At 34.7% G+C, this 19,453-nt stretch overlaps 1 protein-coding gene across 2 annotated transcripts in view; it reads right to left on the bottom strand.

Annotated features, from left to right (window-relative positions):
- Positions 1-496: 496 nt before the first annotated feature.
- Positions 497-19,453, bottom strand: part of ODR4 (odr-4 GPCR localization factor homolog) — a 44,790-nt gene continuing 25,833 nt past the window's right edge. The window contains exons 12-15 of one of the 2 annotated variants that reach the window (XR_001880678.1): positions 15,214-15,399; positions 8,979-9,061; positions 2,189-2,299; positions 815-1,036 (exon numbers count right to left, since the gene is read on the bottom strand). Coding sequence is in view for 1 of the 2 variants with exons in the window: in XM_017848105.1 (XP_017703594.1) it covers positions 969-1,036; positions 2,189-2,299; positions 15,214-15,399 (365 nt within the window). In the remaining variant the exon portion in view is untranslated. Of the gene's footprint in view, positions 1,037-2,188; positions 2,300-8,978; positions 9,062-15,213; positions 15,400-19,453 lie in introns of both variants that reach the window. The other variant, XM_017848105.1, reaches the window with a different exon arrangement.

Raw genomic sequence — 19,453 nt, 5'->3', positions numbered from 1 at the left:
TACTTGCTGGAAGCAAAAGTCTTATTTTGTATATTAAGTATACTAAAACAGTTATATAGTAACCTGAGAAAGCACATATTTTATGTCATTTCTTACTAATGGGACCTCTCTGGAAAGGTTCCCTACCCCTTGATCAGAATAAAACACACAGTATATAGGAAATGAGTGCATGTTAGAAAACTCCTAGAAGATGAGCTTATCGTAAGGTTGTTGTTTCACTTGGTAGAAATTTCTCCTGGTGCTCTATTATTAAGACGTTGCATCAACATTGACTGTTCAAATTACTATTTTTTTTTTACTTTTAAATTTACTTATTTATTTTAGAGACAAGTTCTCATTTTGTCACTCAGGCTGGAGTACAGTAGTGCGATCATAGCTCGCTGAGGCCTCAAACTCCTGGGCTCAAGTGATCTTCCCGCTTCAGCCTCCAAGTAGTTGCAAGTAGTTGGGACTAGAGCTGCATGCCACCATGTCCAGCTATTTTTTTTTTTTTTTCCAGTAGAGACAGAATCTCATTATGTCATCCGGGCTGGTCTCCAACTCCCTCCTAGCCCCAGGTGATCCTCCTGCCTCAGCCTCCCAAAGCGTTGAGATTATAGGTGTGAGCCACCATGCCTCTGTTCAATTTTTTAATGTCCTGATTAATATGTGATTCAGATTAGTAAGACTAAAATCTATGATCATATCCCATCATTTTGAACCTTTTAAAAAATAGATAATAATGATTTGTTACATGCAGCTTCCATCTAGATGCATAACTTTATTTCTGGAAATGTGGGCCACCTACAATGTAAAGCAGGCTAAACAAGGCAGCTTGTGATTTCATTTTAATCAGAAACACACCAAATAGGCATCATGGCAGCAGATCTGGCTGCTACTGTTTTAAATACAGATGGATTAACATCTTTATTATTCATAATTATCTGTCAATGTTCTCTGGATGATCAAGAAACTCTTTGTGCCTCACCCTAATCAGTGAAGTAATGAAAGGAGATACCAGCAGCAAGGACTGCAACTGTAAATGCTGCAATCACACCTAAAAGTAAAACAAACACAGAACAAATGAAAATGGAATGAGCAAAAGAAAGGCCAAACTAATCCTAGGCTCTGAAATGTGGGTAACTGATGGGCCTAAAAAACGACAATACACAAACACAGAAACAAACAATCTTACATACACATACATATGTATATACTAAAAGGCAGCAACATCTTAGAGAAAAATATAGTCATAAGTTGAAAAACTAGACTTCGAATGTTGGATAAAGTATCTTTCTTGCACAAATGTGCACTGAGACGTATCTAAGAGAAAAAATAACAAACACTTTAAAGGGCTTATATAAATATTTTTATTGGCATACCAACTATCTTATGCTACTTAGGTTAAAAAAAAAAAAGGCAGTTCCAGTAGGCAGCAGTTCTCAACCATTACAATGTAAAGCCACTTGTGTAACTTGTGTAGCTACTGAAAACTGCAGAAGTTCATGTTCAACCATTATAAAATCTAAGAATTAGTATATCTAAGTTGTAACTTTTATTTTTTCCTGATTATAGTAAGCTAAAGAAAGAAACTGGCCATAGTAGTCCAGACAGACAGACACACACACGTACAAAAAAATTAATTAAATTTATCTAATGAATGACAAGAACTACAATTAAATCTTCTGGCTCCTAACTCTCAGTCAGAAGTCTTAATACTTAGTATTTCTCAAATTGTTACCCCATTAAACAATAGTCTGCATGCTCCTTGTTCAAAAAGTCTGAAAATGTTAAAATAATTCTGCATTTCTTAGAGCCTTTAAAATATAAAAATACATTATAAAATTCCTGACTTGAATTTGACATTTTTTGTCATAGAACACACATCAAAACCTCCTGTGATAGTAATTCTAGGAATACCAGTTTGTAAAACATTAGCCCTACTATACTAACTAATTCCCAAAACTCTGCATTTTTTCTTTTAAGAATGTTTTAAAAATTAATAGGATGTGTCATCTTTGAAGGCACCCATGACAATGTATGAATTATAAGTCTTTCTATCTCTAGGGCCTGGCACTTTCCATAATACTCAATAAATACTGCTAAGTCTAGCAATCTTAAGAAAGCGAAATGAAATACAAAAATTTTAAAGTAACAAGAAAACTCAAATCTATGTTTTCAGTGCTATCAAAGAAGTAAAATTAAATACCTATGTTCTGCTGAATTTTCAATAACATTGTAGTTTTAATTGGCTGTTTTGGTTGTTCATCATCTGTGTTGTCCAATGAAGCTTGACTATTCATAGAGGAACTCATACAAGCTGAAAGAGTATAATAATAATAAATTTCACATAAAATAATAACAAATGAAACTGAGTTTTAAAAACTTTATAAAAAACTATACAACAACACCTTTTCATTCTACTTGTTTTTATATAACAAAGAATTGGCTCATTTCATTGTAGTGAATTAAATTTAATAGAATATATGTCAAATTGAAGTTTTCAAAACTAATGTAGCTTTTTTTTTTTTATTAATTATACTTAAGTTCTAGTGGTACATGTGCATAACGGCAGGGTTTGTTATATATGTATACTTTCCATGTGGTGTGCTGACACCCATCAAACTCGTCAGCACCCACAATTCATCATTATATCATGTATAACTCCCCAATGGCAATCCCCTCCTCCCCCCCCCATGATAGGCCGTGCGTGATTTCCCACTTCCCGAGTCCAAGTGATCTCATATGTTCAGTTCCCACCTATGAGTGAGAAATGCGGGTTGGTTTCTGTTCTTGTGATAGTTTGTAAGAAATGATGTTCCCAGCTGCATCCAGTCCTACAAAGGACGCATAATCATCCTTTTTATGGCTGCATAGTATTTCATGGTGTATATGGCCACATTTCTTAATCCAGTCGTGCACAGATACATTTGGGTTGATTCCAAGTCTTTGCTATTGGGAAAGTGCCGCAATAAACATAGTGATAGCATGTGGTCTTTGTAGTAGAATAATTTTATAATCCTTTGGGTACTATACCAGGTAGGGGGATTGGCTGGGTTCATATGGTACATCTATTCTGACCTTGAGGAATTTGCCATACGGTTTTCTATAAGTTGAACTATTTAGCAATCCCACAACAGTAAAAGTGTTCCTATTTCTCCACATCCTCCCAACACCGTTGTTTCTGACTTCTTAATGATTGCCATTTCTAACTGGTGTGGAGATGGTATTCCATTGTGTTGTTTGATTGCATTTCTGCTGATGGCGAGTGAATGAGCATTTTTTCATTGTCTTTGGCTGTACGAATATCTTCTTTGAGAAATGTCTGTCAGTATCCTTTCCACTTTTGATGGGGTGTTTTTCTCGTATATTTGTTTGAGTCTTGTAGATTCTGGATACTTAGCCCTTTGTAGATGAGTAGGTGCAAAATTTCTTTCCCATTCGTGGTTGGCCTGTTCACTCTGATGTATTCTTGCTGTGCAAGCTCTTAGTTTAATTAGACCCATTGTCAATTTTTGCTTTGCTGCCGTTGCTTTTACAATGTATTATCTGAACTAAATCAGGAGGGCCACACAGCCAGTTCTGAATGACTTTCAAAAATTGTAATTTGTTGGTCAGGCGTGGTGGCTGATGCGTGTAATCCCAGCACTTTGGGAGGCTGAGGCAGGCAGAGTGCCTGAGCTCAGCAGTTCAAGACCAGCCTGGGCAACATGGTGAAACCCTGTCTCTACTAAAATACAAAACATTAGCTGGGCATGGCGGCATGCATCTGCAGTCCCAGCTACTTGGGAGGCTGAGGCAGGAGAATGCTTGAACCTGGGAGATGGAGGTTGCAGTGAGCCGAGGTCACGCCACTGCACTCCAGCCTGGGTGAAAGAGTGAGACTCTGTCTCAAAAATAATAATAATAATAATAATAATAATTTGGTTACTATATAGTAGTAGAGATAAATTTATACCAAAATTCATAGCAGAGTAAACTTCACTCCTGAGACTAAGTTACTTTTTTTTTTTTTTTTGAGACAGAGTCTACTCTGTCACCCAGGCTGGAGTGCAGTGGCATGAGCTCAGCTCACTGCAACCTCCGCCTCCCAGGTTCAAGTGATTCTCTTGCCTCAACCTCCTGAGTAGCTGGGATTACAGCCGCCTGCCACCACACCCAGCTAATCTTTGCATTTTAATTTATTTTATTTATTTATTTGAGACAGAGTCTTGCTCTGTCGTCTAAGCTGTAGTGCAATGGCGTGATCTCGGCTCACTGCAACCTCCACCTCCCAGGTTCAACAATTCTCCCGCCTCAGCCTCCCGAGTAGCTGGGACTACAGGGGTGCGCCACTACGCCCCACTAACTTTTGTATTTTTAGTAAGACAGGCTTTTGCCACGTTGGTCTGGCTGGTCCCCAACTCCTGACCTCAGGTAATGCGCCCACTTTGGCCTCCCAAAATGCTGGGATTACAGCCATGAGCCACCACGCCCGGCCTAGTTTTTGTATTTTTAGTAGAGACGGGATTTCGCCATGTTGGCCAGGCTGGTCTCCAACTCCTGACCACAAGGGATCTGCCGCCTTGGCCTCCCAAAGTGCTGGGATCACACGGTGGGTGGGAGCCACCGTGCCCAGCTTAATTTATATCATTATTGGTGGTTTTAGCAATTAATAATTTCAAATAATTAGATATTAGTAATAAAACCAGTGACTAGCACATTGCAGTACATGGGCCTCTGGCTCATGACCTATTTTTGTAAAAGCTCTTAAACTAAAATCTATTTTTTATATTTTAAAACACTGTTAAAAAAAAGAATATGTGAAAAAGACCCTATGTGGCTCACAAAGCCTAAAATATTTATTTGCACAAAAAAAATCTGCTGACTCTTGATCCAACTTGAAATTTAAACTATGATAAAAATTTTGACCTTAAAACAACTCTGAATGGTAAGCAAGGCAAGGACATTATCACATTTTACAAATGGAAAACATGACCTGGAAGGTTAAAGTGCGTATTTGACCATCACAGGCATTTGACTGATGACTTGGACACAAGTTCTCTTTCTACTTCATTATGCTGACAGCAATTTATGTAGGTTGGCCTATCTGAATTTATTTAATGCTCAATGAAAGTGTGTGAACTGATAACATCCTCAGAGACCACACAGGCTAACAGTTTTCAATTTTTTTCCCCTAGGACTGAAGAATCCTATGAAAACAAAGAAAATCTGACAGAAATTCCCAGTGTGTAAAAAAGATGAAAGTATGCTAGCCAGGCTGAAGCTGGGAGGGAGGACTCCTGGAGTCAGACCAGCTCCTTACTTCTATCCTAGAGGTGACAGAAGAATGCTACTCTATAGAACTCTAGGGAACTAGGTTATGAAAGCAACTACTTTAGATTGATCTGTTTATTTACCCTCACCACTCCCCAAAAAAGAGACAGATAACTCAAGAGAGATAGTAAATATTATTGTTTAAAGTAAAATAGCTTATTGTTGAATTTACAATGTTCTTACAGACATCTTTGCACCCTAATATACTAGCACAAGTTCAAAAGAATGACATATAAACTTACTGAAATAGGTATCTATGATACCAAAATGGATGAAAAAGAAAAAAAAATTACCTACTTGTCATTAATTTCTCATAAAGTTTGATTTTCATAAATAATTCCTAGTAACTATCTTATTAGAATCAAGGATGCCACCATTCTTTTTTTTCTTCTTCAAGCATACAACTAAATTTCTTTAAAACAAAAAAAACCCCCCCCCCCCCTTTTTTTTTCTATTCTCACATGAAACCAGTCACAAAGAACAACAAATTCTTATGAACTGTCTCTAGGAATATCTAGTTTTCTATATTTCCAGTTTCTAGGTTTCTCAAGGGCTATAATACCTCGGTTCCAGACTATATTAGCCTAGTAATTTAAAATTTCTTCCAACTTCAGTCCATAGGTCTAAAAGTTGAATGGCTAATACAATTTTACGTTAAATAAAAACAAAAACAACATTTGGCTCTATGAGCAAATATCTCTGTTAAAAAGGTATTTTTTGGCTGGGCACGGTGGCTCACGCTTGTAATCCCAGCACTTCAGGAGGCCAAGGTGGGCAGGTCACGAGGTCAGGAGATTGAGACCATCCTGGCTAACATGGTGAAACCCCATCTCTTACTAAAAATACAAAAAAAAATTAGCCAGGCGTGGTGGCGGGCACCTGTAGTCCCAGCTACTCAGGAGGCTGATGCAGGAGAATGGCGTGAACCCAGGAGGTGGAGCTTGCAGTGAGCCAAGATAGTGCCAGTGCACTCCAGCCTGGGCTCCGTCTCAAAAAAAAAAAAAGGTTTATTTTTTTTCCCCCATATTTGGGCCAATAAAATCCTTATATCAGATAATAAACAAAAATAATGGATGGTGTGAATTATACCTATTTGCTATAGGAACTTTATTACTTGAATACTTGCATACAAAAAAAAAAACAAAATTGTTTTAGTTGTCATATTACTTATATATTTAACATTGAATATTACATATGAAGATCATGCTCTAGAAGATTGTACTCTGCACAAATAATTTATAACGCGCTCTCTTGCCCTGCTCATTTCCATTTTTAAATCTGTCATCATAAAATCATGTCGGTTTTGATAACAATTTGAGATGATTTACTGAAGCAGAATGTTTGTATCATAACAAAAGAATAGCAATTTATTGTGTTTACCTTCTCTCTCTCGCGAGGCTTGTTACGCTCTCTAAATCTCAGGCCTGTGTTTTTCACCCAGTATTCTCTCTCTCTCTCGCTTAAATACATAACACAGTGATTCAATACAACATTAGATCGTCACACTCTCTCGTATTTTAATTCAGACAAATCGAAAATTGATCATTATTTTAAGAAATGTAATATTCATCAGAACAAGGATTCACGCGCTCTCGCCTTTAATAAAACCATGAATTGAAACTCAAACAAGAAGTATCTTCTCTTGAGCAGCTGTCAAAAAGATAGAGAAAACAAGGGCTGTGAATGCATGCAAAAGTTGCAGACATGTTCAGATTTCATTCCAAGCTGCTGATAGGTAGGCAGGACTATTTAAAAGCTTAAAATAAAATATTAAGACTTGAACTCCTTCGTTGGCTGTGTTCTTCCTATCCCTAAATCCTAAATTACTGATGTATAATTATAGTCAGCGATGTAGCCATAAAATTGTATCTTCAGTATTACTCATTTTCCTTTATAATTGTCAATGTTTATCCAAATGACAAAATTAATTTCAGCTCTGATACTGGCAAAGATGAGGTTCACCAGATTTTAAAGGTGTGACTTCAAAATTTTTTAGATGGTACTGTTGATAAAAGTACATTGAAATTATTAAGTTAATGTCAACAAGGAGATGACTAACACAGCTAAGAAATTTTAAAGCCAGTTATCCGTCACCTCAAGTGAGTCAGTTTGACAAATTGTTCCTCATGTCTTAAGTCATTTAAAAGTATGTTATTTTAAGATACTTACTTGGCAAATATGTATTTTAAACATAGCAACTACTTGGCAACTATACTATATAACAGAAACAAGTAATAATCCGGTAAATAATATAAGTTGAGCATCCCTTACCTGAAATGATTTTTTTTTTCCAAATTTTGGATTATTTGCATTATACTTACTGGTTGAGCATCCGTAATCTGAAATCCAAAACCCAAAATGTTCTAATGAGCATATTTCCTTTGAGTATCATGTTGGTGCTCAAAAAGTTTCTAATTTTGGAGCATTTTGTGTTTCAGATTTTCAGATTAGGGATACTCAACCTGTAATGTTAAATACTTAGAAGATAAAGCAAAATATTTATAGCAAATTTAACGTTCCTAAATATGTAGTAATTGATTCCAATTTCTGAATTTGAACATTTGAGCTCCACTTTTTTGTGGTTTATTTTATATGGAAACTCTAATTTCAAATATTTAGGAAAACTTACACATATTATAAAACATTTTCATACTTTAACATTAATATTTTTCATTACAAGTCAGAGGTTCAGTATTTAAAAGCCTAACAATGTGTTAACATCATCCTCCATTTATATATCTCTGTTTAGAAAGTATTTTCCCTAACAGTTTTACCAAATTCTCACAGCAACCCCAAGAGAATCTAGGACTCAGAGGGGACTTCTTTAAGGTTAGTTCTAAGTGGCAGGCCTGGACTCCTGGACATTATCTTCGTAAAATTGTGGCATCTAATATCTTTGAGTAAATGATTAAATGAGTAAATGAGTGAATAAGTGCATATAATTCTTAAAAAACATACGATGTTTATGTAAAGGCACTTAATTTTCTATTAAAATGTATGTTTTATTCTATTATTTGAGAATGTGTTCTTTATAATAAATATGCATAATTACTAAATCATTCCTTCCAATTTAACAAATGCTTGATGAAGCAAAACTAATATACTTCTAGGTAAGTCATATTCTTGGTTGTAATACATCTCATACCAGTGTTCAATTCCTAAAAAGCTACTTTTACTTGTATTCATCCTTCAGAATGAACTCAAATGCCACCTGCTCTAAGAAGCTTTCCCTGAGTCCCTTACAGAGATAGTGCCTCTGCTAAGAGTTCTGACGCTTCTCTGTTCATTCCTGTTATAGAGTTATTAGTGGTTTTAGCAATTAATAATTTTAAATAATTAGATATTAATAATAAAGCCACAGATCAGCACATTATAGCACATGGGCCACTTTGTTTTGGAGTAACTCATTTCTTTGTATTTCCCATTGCACTGTGGGCTTCTTGAGAGTCAGGACTATATATTTTATCTGCAGAATCCTAATACATAATAGGCAACCAAGAATAGACATCACTCACTCACTCACTCACTCGAGATTCACGTAAGTTTCAAAAACAGGGCAGAGTCCTGAAAGGATCATACCTACCATACTGAAAGATCTTCAATACATTATACAATATTAGAAAAATGTGTAATATCATCTAGAAACCATGAGTTTAATATGGCACACATGTAAGTATACACACCTAAACTTTCCAAATTGCTGTTTTGCTTCCTTTGTTCTTGTAATATTAAACTCTTCCTACTGTTAATCCATCTCTATACTAGACTGTCAGCATAAAAAAGAGAAATATAGACAGTAAATAATTTTTAAATACAGTGTGAAACATATAACTAAGTTTTAATATTAAAGGTTTATGAAAATTAAAATCCATAAATCAGACATATATATTAATATTTATATTATCTAAGATTTTAAAGTTATTTTAAGGTATTCCATATTTACTGGTTCATGTTAATATTTAACAAGGTACAAATAATGCTAATGATAAAGTTTACTGAGGGAACTCAAGAAAGAGGATTAAAATATATTTAGTATATAAATAAACAGTTCATTAGAGACTAGCATTTGTATCTGACAATAATGGATAAAAAGTATATTGTTTTGAGGCTAAAATTAAAACTTTTATTTATTTGCAAAAGTAAACATCATTCAAAACTATGAAACTTTCAACACAAATAGGATTATACACTGTATAGAGCATCAATTTATAAAACTGGTATGTGCTTTCAGTGACCTTTCAGTTGAAGTGAAACATAAAAGTAGTACAGGTTGAGTATTCCTTGTCCAAAATGCTTGGGATCGTAAGTGTTTCAGATTTCAGATTTTTTTGAATTCTGAAATATTTGCAGTACACCAGCTTAGCATTCCTAATCCAAAAATCCAAAATCTGAAATGCTCTACTGAATATTTCCTTTGAGCATATCAGTGCTCAAAAAGGTTCAAATTTTGGAGCATTTCAGATTTTAGATTTTCAGATTTGGGATACTCAACTGTAATAAATACAAAAAGGGAAATAATTTACTACATTTTTTTTTTTTTTTTTTTTTTTTTTTTTGAGACAGAGTTTCACTCTTGTTGCCCAGGCTGGAGTGCAATGGCACGATTTTGGCTCACTGCAACCATCGCCTTCCGGATTCAAGTGATTCTCCTGCCTCAGCCTCCCGAGTAGCTGGGTTTACAGGCATGCACCACCATGCCCTGCTAACTTTGTATTTTTAGTAGAGACGGGGTTTCTCCATGTTGGTCAGGCTGGTCTTGAACTCCTGACCTCAGGTGATCCACCCGCCTCAGCCTCCCAAAGTGCTGGGACTACAGGCATGAGCCATCGTGCCTGGTCCACTAAAATTTTAATATAGGAATGCCAAAACTTTGTTACTGTATATTATAGATTACTGGTAATGTCTATAATAGAGACTTTTTTCTGATTAAATTATTAACCAAATCACTGGAGACCCTAAAATTCTGATCACTAATTTTGATGGAGTACTTAGGTACTCTTAGGACCTTACTACATTCTCTGCATAACTAATCACGCATATACATTCTATCTTTCCTCTAGGCTTCTAAAGGAAAGGAATCAAGTTATTGATTCATATCTATTATATTGTCTTGAACAGAGCATAAGCTTAATAAACATCTGATAAATAGACATACTAAATGCTGTAAACTAGATTAAAATTTCTGGGACAACAACTAGTGCTACATATTTTCATATAAAAGACATAATTTCATGTCTTAAACGTTCAATACTCCTGAAAATGTTCTGAACTATACATTTTCAGCCATACATCTATGAATATTATGGCCTTTTTAAACCTTCAACATGTTCAGTATACTATACTACACAAACCTTAAAAACCTTGTCTGTCCAGGCATAAGCTTATAATTTGTCAAGTATAAAATAAATGTGAAAACAAGATGTGCTGTAGTTTCCTAAGAATCATTTATTCAGTATTTATGAATCACTAACAAATACTTAGGAACATCTACCATGTTTTAGGCACAGATAAATAAATACTTACTTTCAAAAATCTTATAGTCTAATGTGAAAGATCAACATTAAATACGCAATTGATGATTTAAATAATTACAAGTATGTAAAGTATTATAGAAGAACAGCATAGAAGAGCGAACTACAAGAAAGTTTAGTGAAGGAGTTTACCTAGTTTGAACTAGCCTGAAGTTAGTAAAAACATAGTATCTACACAGACATTTTTTTTAAAACTCTATTGGCTGGGCATGGTGACTAACACCTGTAATCCCAGCACTTTGGGAGGCCATGGCGGGTGGATCACGAGGTCAGGAGTTCGAGACCAGCCTGACCAACATGGTGAAACCCTATCTCTACTAACAATGCAAAAATTAGCCAGGCTTGGTGGCACATGCCTGTAATCCCAGATACTCAGGAGGCTGAGGCAAGAGAATCGCTTGAGCCTGGGAGGCAGAGGTTTCAGTGAGCTGAGAATGCACCTGAGCACTCCAGCCTAGGAGACAGAGCAAGACTCTGACTGAAAAAACAAACAAACAAACAAAAATCTACTTAGCTCCTTGAAGAGAGGATCAGCATTTTGTTGTTCTTTGGATCCCAATCCATAGGACTGACAAAATAAATAATTTATTCAGTCAACAAATATCTACTGACAACCTATGATGTGCTAAGGCTAAGCTCTTAGTAAAGTGCTAGAAATACAACAGTTAAGCAAGAAAGGCAAAGGCCCTTTTTGCTCTCTCAACAGATGTTTGCTGAAATGCAATGGTTAAATATAATGGTTTCATGAGAATTCAAATTTATTGGGTTTTAGTTTTGGTTTTGGGAGGCTGTCATGCCAGGTTACCATAGTTACCTCTTAGGAATACATTACAGTGGTCAAAGCTACTTAATTTTTTTTTTTTTTTGAGACAGGGTCTTACTCTGTCATCCAGGCTCGACTGCAGTGGTGTAAACATGGCCCACTAAAACCTCTACAGCTAATTTTTGTGTTTTTATTGTAGAGACAGGGTTTCACCATGTTGCCCAAGTTAAATTTTTTTTAATGTCTTAGCAATGTAAAGAAGAATATTAACCTCTGTTATTAACTGTTTGTTAAAATATAACTTAAGGCCGTGCGCGGTGGCTCAAGCCTGTAATCCCAGCACTTTGGGAGGCCGAGACGGGCGGATCACGAGGTCAGGAGATCGAGACCATCCTGGCTAACATGGTGAAACCCCGCCTCTACTAAAAAATACAAAAAACTAGCCGGGCGAGGTGGCGGGCGCCTGTAGTCCCAGCTACTCGGGAGGCTGAGGCAGGAGAATGGCGTGAACCCGGGAGGCGGAGCTTGCAGTGAGCTGAGATCCAGCCACTGCACTCCAGCCCGGGCGACAGAGCGAGACTCCGTCTCAAAAAAATAAAATAAAATAAAATATAACTTAAAAAGAACTGAATAAAATAGTGTTAGTCTATATACTTGTGCTTAACATACAACATGAAATTACTTGTGTTTAACATACAACATGAAATTAAATGAGTTAAAAATACTTAAGACAGAAGTATTTTAAGAATTATTTTAAAACCTAGATGAAATGACCCCCTATTCTTTTATATCTGACTTTTAAAGTAACTTGTGAATGGGGCAAGTTTTGCATACAGTGCTACCCTTAGTCATTCTTAGTTTAAGAATGTGATATGCACTAAGAATGTGACAAATAATTCGAAAAATTATAAACATGATATATATTTATATTTCATATTTTTATAAGAAAACATTTTTATATATTGTTTATATTGTATTTTATAAACATATTCACATACATAAACATATAAACATGTTTATAAATATAATTTATATTTATATATAAACAAAAATGTTTATATTACATGTTTATATACATGTATATGTTTATATTATATATAAACGTAACATATATTTACATTACGTTTATATGAACATAATGAGATCCAAGATTCCAGCCAACAAATGAGAAATTATATTGACATAATCTAGATGAAATTAAACCAAGATAATGTAACATCATCTATTTACACTTGAAAATGTTTAAAGGGATGGAATGAAGAACGCCAGGCTAAAATATGTATCTAGATCATGGAAAGTAATAGTACTATACTTCATTATTTAGCTCCCACAGNACATACATAAACATATAAACATGTTTATAAATATAATTTATATTTATATATAAACAAAATGTTTATATTACATGTTTATATACATGTATATGTTTATATTATATATAAACGTAACATATATTTACATTACGTTTATATGAACATAATGAGATCCAAGATTCCAGCCAACAAATGAGAAATTATATTGACATAATCTAGATGAAATTAAACCAAGATAATGTAACATCATCTATTTACACTTGAAAATGTTTAAAGGGATGGAATGAAGAACGCCAGGCTAAAATATGTATCTAGATCATGGAAAGTAATAGTACTATACTTCATTATTTAGCTCCCACAGAAAGGCAGTAAAACAAAATTTTTAGAAAAGAGGCACAGACTCTAAAACTAGACTGCCTAAGTTTAAACTCTAGCTCCACCATTATGAGCGATGTAACTTTGAAAAGTTACCTGGCCTTTCTGAGCCTTAATTCTCTCATCTGGAAAACAGGATTAATAATATTATTTATATCAGAGGGCTGTTATAAGGAATGATAATTTGGTATTTGTAAGACTCTTAAAACTGTGCCTGGCAGATATATAAATAATGGCTGATACTAGTTTTAGAGCATTAACTTCATCAGGGTAACATATTTCAAGAAAGGCAAACCAGAGTATATTTAAGAAGTAATTTTTAATTTTTCTTAGTTACCAACTCTTTGAAAGCGATAGACCTTTTCTTCAGAAAAAAATCATACAATTACTTTCAAGTGGTTTGTCAACCTTCTAAAAGTTCAGCTCTGACACCAAAGGTTTTGGAGCTCACAGGTTAAAAATTCCTAATTTACCGGAAGGCAAACAAGGTGGTAAGAAAAAAATGTGGTCTGGAAACTGTAATAAAAAGAACAGCTTAAGGTAGATGAGAATATACGGCTTTGAAATATTTAGAACATTTTTGTTGCTCTCAAATTTAAAGCATGGTCTCAATGAGGAAGTGGTACTCATGTTTTATTGCTGCGTATTACTGAAAGAATAGGTTACAGGGAGGCAGATTGGTATGTAAAATAAAGAAGAATAGAAGGTGAATCCCCATCTGCTAGGGATATAGTTTTCAGTATTAACAGGTTAAATTAGGTCAATTCGAATAATCCTACCAACATTATAAGATCTATTCAACAACAGAATGGCTCAAGAACTATTGCTAGGCATTAACGATAGACAAGTGAACAAAACAAACAAAAATCCCTGTCCTCGTGATTCTAAGTTTGGTTGGCAGAGATAATGCAGTCACTAACCAGGGAAAATAAACTTTGGAAAGCAGTAAACATTTTTACCAGTCTACTTTCAAAAGCAGATTCTTTCCGTCTGCTACAGTTATAGCTTTAAAATTATTAGTTTTCATGGGATTAGAAAGTAGTTGCTTCTTTATTTTAACACCACGCACTGGGCAATTTAGTATATTTTATTTTCCCCACTGAAACAAGCTTATTGCTCTACATCATGATCTGGCATTGCTGAAAAACTAAAGGGTAGTTTGCAACTAACTTGAGGCAGTTTACTATAGATTTGAAGTTCCCCAATCAAATACTAACTTGACTCACTATAATCTCAAGCGCACTCTGAATCAAACACCCTATTCCTGAAGGGAGAATTAACTATGCAAAGAAGAATAACTAAGAAATCAGAAAAGGAATTTACATATTTATTTATAGACATGTTTTCATACCCTGAACTCACTAGAAACAAAAAGAAAGTGAAACAAAACAAAACAGTCTTCCAAAGTGTAAATTCAAATGTGAAAGTGATGGCCAGGGGAAAAAATGTGTTATCAAACCCAGATAGTACAGCAAATCTACGCTCTAGGAAAGTAATCTAATTTCTGGAACTGTCTGTTTTGGCGTAGTATCCCAATTACATGAAAGGGATATTTAAAAAATGGCAAATAATATGGAGAAAATGTTTAGTAAATTCGTGTTTTAAAACTTACTGTTCTGACATGATGCTTACTTACCAAGTCTGACATGTAATTTTACCTACTTAATGCTGAACTTGTTTTATTAAGATCTACTTGCTAAGCTTGAAAAATACCTTAGTATCTTAAATTTTGGTACAATTTCCCAGGAAATACTCACTGTATGTCTAGACATGTAGAAAATTAAACATATATTTTAAAATGTCTCAGTTAATATTTTGAAGTGTCAAACAGAATTAGCTTTAAAAAATCTAAAGACATGCCATTTAAACGAGACATCTCATAGGTAAAATCTTAGCTGTAATCTAATCAGATTATTAAATAGCATCATATAATGACCTGTGTTTATTTCCTCTGCAATTTTCAAATCTTCTATTTGAATTGCATGATCCAACATCTCCATAAAATGGTCCCTGATTTCTTCAGCCGGCTCATCATCAAATTTGTAATCACACAACATTACAGTGGATCCAGGAAGGGGAATAAAGACTCGATGAGGGAGGATGTGGAACTCTTTTTCAGAATCTAAAAGGAGAAAAAATATTATGAATATTTAGATAGGTTTGTCACTGGTATCAGTGATACATATTTTAGAAGTACATAAAAAAACCTAATAGAAATAAAGCTTAAAAAGGTCAATATTTTTTCATTTTCTAGTTGATCTGGCACAAAACTGCTCTTACCAAATTCTGCTTTACCTCAAAACCCCTGGTCTTTGCAAGAAACCTAAATGATACTTCTATGAAAAATAAATTTATCTCCAGGTGCAGTGGCTCATGCCTGTAATCCCAACACTTTGAGAGGCTGAGGTGGGCAGATCACTTGAGGTCAAAAGTTGGAGACCAATGTGGCCAACATGGTGAAATCCCATTTCTACTAAAAATACAAAAACTAATCAGGCATGGTAGCGGGTGCCTGTAATCCCAGCTACTCGGGAGGCTGAGGCAGAATTTCTTGAACCAGGAGGTGGAGGCCGTGGTGAGCCGTGATCGCACCACTGCACTCCAGCCTAGGCAACAGAGCGAGACTGCATCTCAAAATAAAAATAAAAATAAAATAAACTTATCATTGCCTTCAATGTAAAGATGTTGATTACACATTCTTATATGACCCACTGTCCTATGAAGAACACTCAAGAGACAATTTTGTCCCTAATGTCAGAAACATTGTCCCTCTTGTTTGTTTTACCCTCATAGGCACTGTACATTTTATAGTTGGTTTTTCTCTTCTTCATCCAAGTTTGGAGCCAAATTACCAGCCACCTTACACCAAGTGCACAGGATCTGATAGAATACATTTTTGTACTAATCTCACCATGAATTTCGTCTTACTAGATGTAGCCCCCTTCCTATATCAAGGATGTTTAGGACATCTAGTCATACATACATTTTTTGTGTACCAATCTCACCACCAACTCCATTTTGCTTTCCTTGTTTTAACTTCCCTTTGACTCTTTATTACTAACACTTATTTTCACTCGTTTACTTATGCTTCTTTGTAAAAAGCCTTAAATCATTTTTAGAAAAAATAAATAGAAGTAAATAATAAATATCTCATTCTTCTTTGAATACTTACAAACTGCAATATATTATTTTCTCTAATTTCTAACATAGTCACTGTTGCATGTAAATGATTACTTTTTAGTTCAACACTACGATTCTTATGAACTATCAGAAAGATAGAAATTTTGTGAAAAGAATGACCTCTTTCAGCCACGGATATGATTAAAAAGTTACTAATGTAAAGATCAAGTGGAAAACTAGGGCTTACTTTAATAGTAACCTAGACTTCGTTGTCAAGAAACTAGTGGTAACTTTACATAATTACAAACAGAAGATGAGGAACAATGCCTTAAGTGCCACGGAAAATGCAATGGCTTAAACTATGTGTTCATTCCAGATTCGGTGTATCATCTTGTTTGCACATTAGAACTGGGAGAGAAATTTTACTCTTTGACCAGACTGCCTCCTAGCTGTGGAAGAATAGTACTGCAATTTGTACTGTAGCACAAAAATTATCCACACATTGAAATTAGGACTATATTATTTTATTTTGGGCCACAGTTACTTGAAACAGATTAAATAAAAACTCAGAAATGACTATAATGTGCATGTGCAATTGGCATGCAAAATTTTAAAACCATTTCAAACTACATCAATTCTTGGTCTATCTGAAAAATAAGCTAAAAAAATTAAACATTAAATAACTGGTTCCAATAAATTTAAATTACTAATTTAAAAAAGCACTTATAACTTTCAAATTAAGACGCTAAATTAGTAATTGAGTATCTAAATAAGGCTCGTTTTCTGTTGGTCTGAGGTTTAAATGGGAGGAGAAATCTTTTGAAAAGACACATCTCAAAAGGATTCAAAAGCAGAATCCTTTAGAAATATCTTCATGTCACAGTATTTAGTTCAAAATTATCTGAATAAATTCAAAACAAATAAAAAACTAAATTTAAGCCAATATAGTAAGAATTGGGTTTCTATTGGTCAAATGTCCTAGCTGGTATCACAGTAGTATAGAAACCTCTAATTTATTTATGTACTTATTTTTTATAGAAATATTTTAGAATAGGTGATAGCAGAGCTGAAGATTAAAGGGCAGGAGGACATCTGCATAAAGGGATAGGAAAAATGCTATTCAGAAAGTGGAATCATGGGCACAGGCAAAGAGGATTACAAATGTTCTGGGAAGACAGTGGAGTGGTACAGAGGATACTGATGTAGGATGGGCAAAAGTAAGAGGTTTCATAACTGATGACCTCCATTTTCACAATGATTAGGTCATGTATGAGAGTAAGTTGAGCAGGATCAAGTGAAGACTTGTAACAGTGAAGAAGGTTTAGGCTATATCTTAAGAGGAATCAAAGAGGAAGATCAAAACAAGTGTAAGGATTAATTGGAGGTGTTTTTTGTTTTTTGCTTTTTCTTTTAAACTGACATTGACATACTAAGTTCTTTTATCTGGATAGCCAAAATTAAAAGCCTAGGTTTACTTCAGAAATCAGAAATAGAAAGTTATTATGTCCTTTACAGACTTCCACATGCATGCAAAAATACTCTAATTCAGGTTAATTTTGTGGCATACGTTCTACATTTTACTGTATTACAGCATCTATAAGATCTTACCAGTATATAAGAAAAATAAGCTAAGTAAAATGAGGACAAAATCTAAAATCTAACAATTTGGTGTATAAATTCAACATCAAAATTTACATTTATTTATGCTTGAGGGGATGGATAACTCATTCTCCATGATGATTATTTTATATCACATGCTTGTATCAAAACATCTTATATACCTCATATATATATACATATATCTACTATGTATCCACAAAAGTTAAAATTAAAAAAAATTTTAAACAATTTACATTTACTTATATTATCACACTTACAATGTATTCTTTTATCTTGATACTTAAGATCAACTAATATATTGTTGGAATAATTATCCTGCTACTAAAGTGTTGAATATATATATACATCTTATTTCTGTTTGAGATATGCTAAATTTCCCAAAAATTGAAGTTAAGACATTATGAAGACAACATAAGTAGTTCTCCTCCATCATCTCCAACATGGTATCAAAACCACTTGCTGAGGGCTTGGCTTAAATCAATTTTATTAGGGGCCTTACAAACATCATCTTATTTAATCTTGCAGCCTTGAAAAGTAGCTACCATAATTCCTGTTTTATATATAAGAAAATGGGGCCATTCATAGTGGCTCATGCCTATAATTCCCAGTGCTTTGAGAATTACAGGTTTAATTTATAAATTAAAGATTTATATGCTTAAATCATTTTTAGAAAAAAATAAATCTAAATAAATTAAATAAATATCTCATTCTTATTTGAATACTTACAAACTGGAATATATTATTTCCCCTAATTTCTAATATAGTCACTGTTGCATGTAAATAAATAATTACTTTTAAGTTCAACACTGTGATTCTTACAAACTATCAGAAAGATAGAAATTTTGTGAAAAGAACGGCCTCTTTCAGCAACAGATATGATTAAAAAGTTACTTGGGGCCAGGAGTCTGAGACCACCTGGACAACATAACAAGGCCCCATCTCTACAAAAAAAGTGAAAATTAAAAGATTACCCAGGCATACTGCCGTGCACCTGTAGTCCCAGCTACCTGGGAGGCTGAGGGAGGAGGATCCCTTACAGCCAGGAGTTCAAAGCTGTATTTAGCTATGATCATACCTGTGCACAGCCATGGGACTACAGCATGGCCAACACAGCAAAGACTCTGTCTCTACAAAAAAGTTAAAAAAAAAAAAAATCAGCCAGGTGTGGTGGCCCTTGCCTGTAGTCCCAGCTACTCAGGAGGCTGAGGCAGGAGGCTGAGGCAGGAGGACTGCTTAGGACCAAGAGTTCAAGGCTGCAGTGAGCTATAACTGCATTATTGCGTTCCAGGCTGGGTGACAGAGACCCTGTCTGTCATTAAAAAAAAAAAAAAAAAGAGGAAGGAAGGAAAAAGAGGAGAGAGGAGAGGAGAAAGGAGAGGAGAGGGACAGGAGAGGAAGAGGAGAAGAGAGGAGGGGGAGAAGAGGAGACAGGAGAG

Source organism: Rhinopithecus bieti, unplaced genomic scaffold (genome assembly GCF_001698545.2).
Source record: "Rhinopithecus bieti isolate Rb0 unplaced genomic scaffold, ASM169854v2 scaffold_27006, whole genome shotgun sequence".
Lineage (NCBI taxonomy): Eukaryota > Metazoa > Chordata > Mammalia > Primates > Cercopithecidae > Rhinopithecus > Rhinopithecus bieti.
This window is presented reverse-complemented; position numbering and strand designations above follow the sequence as displayed.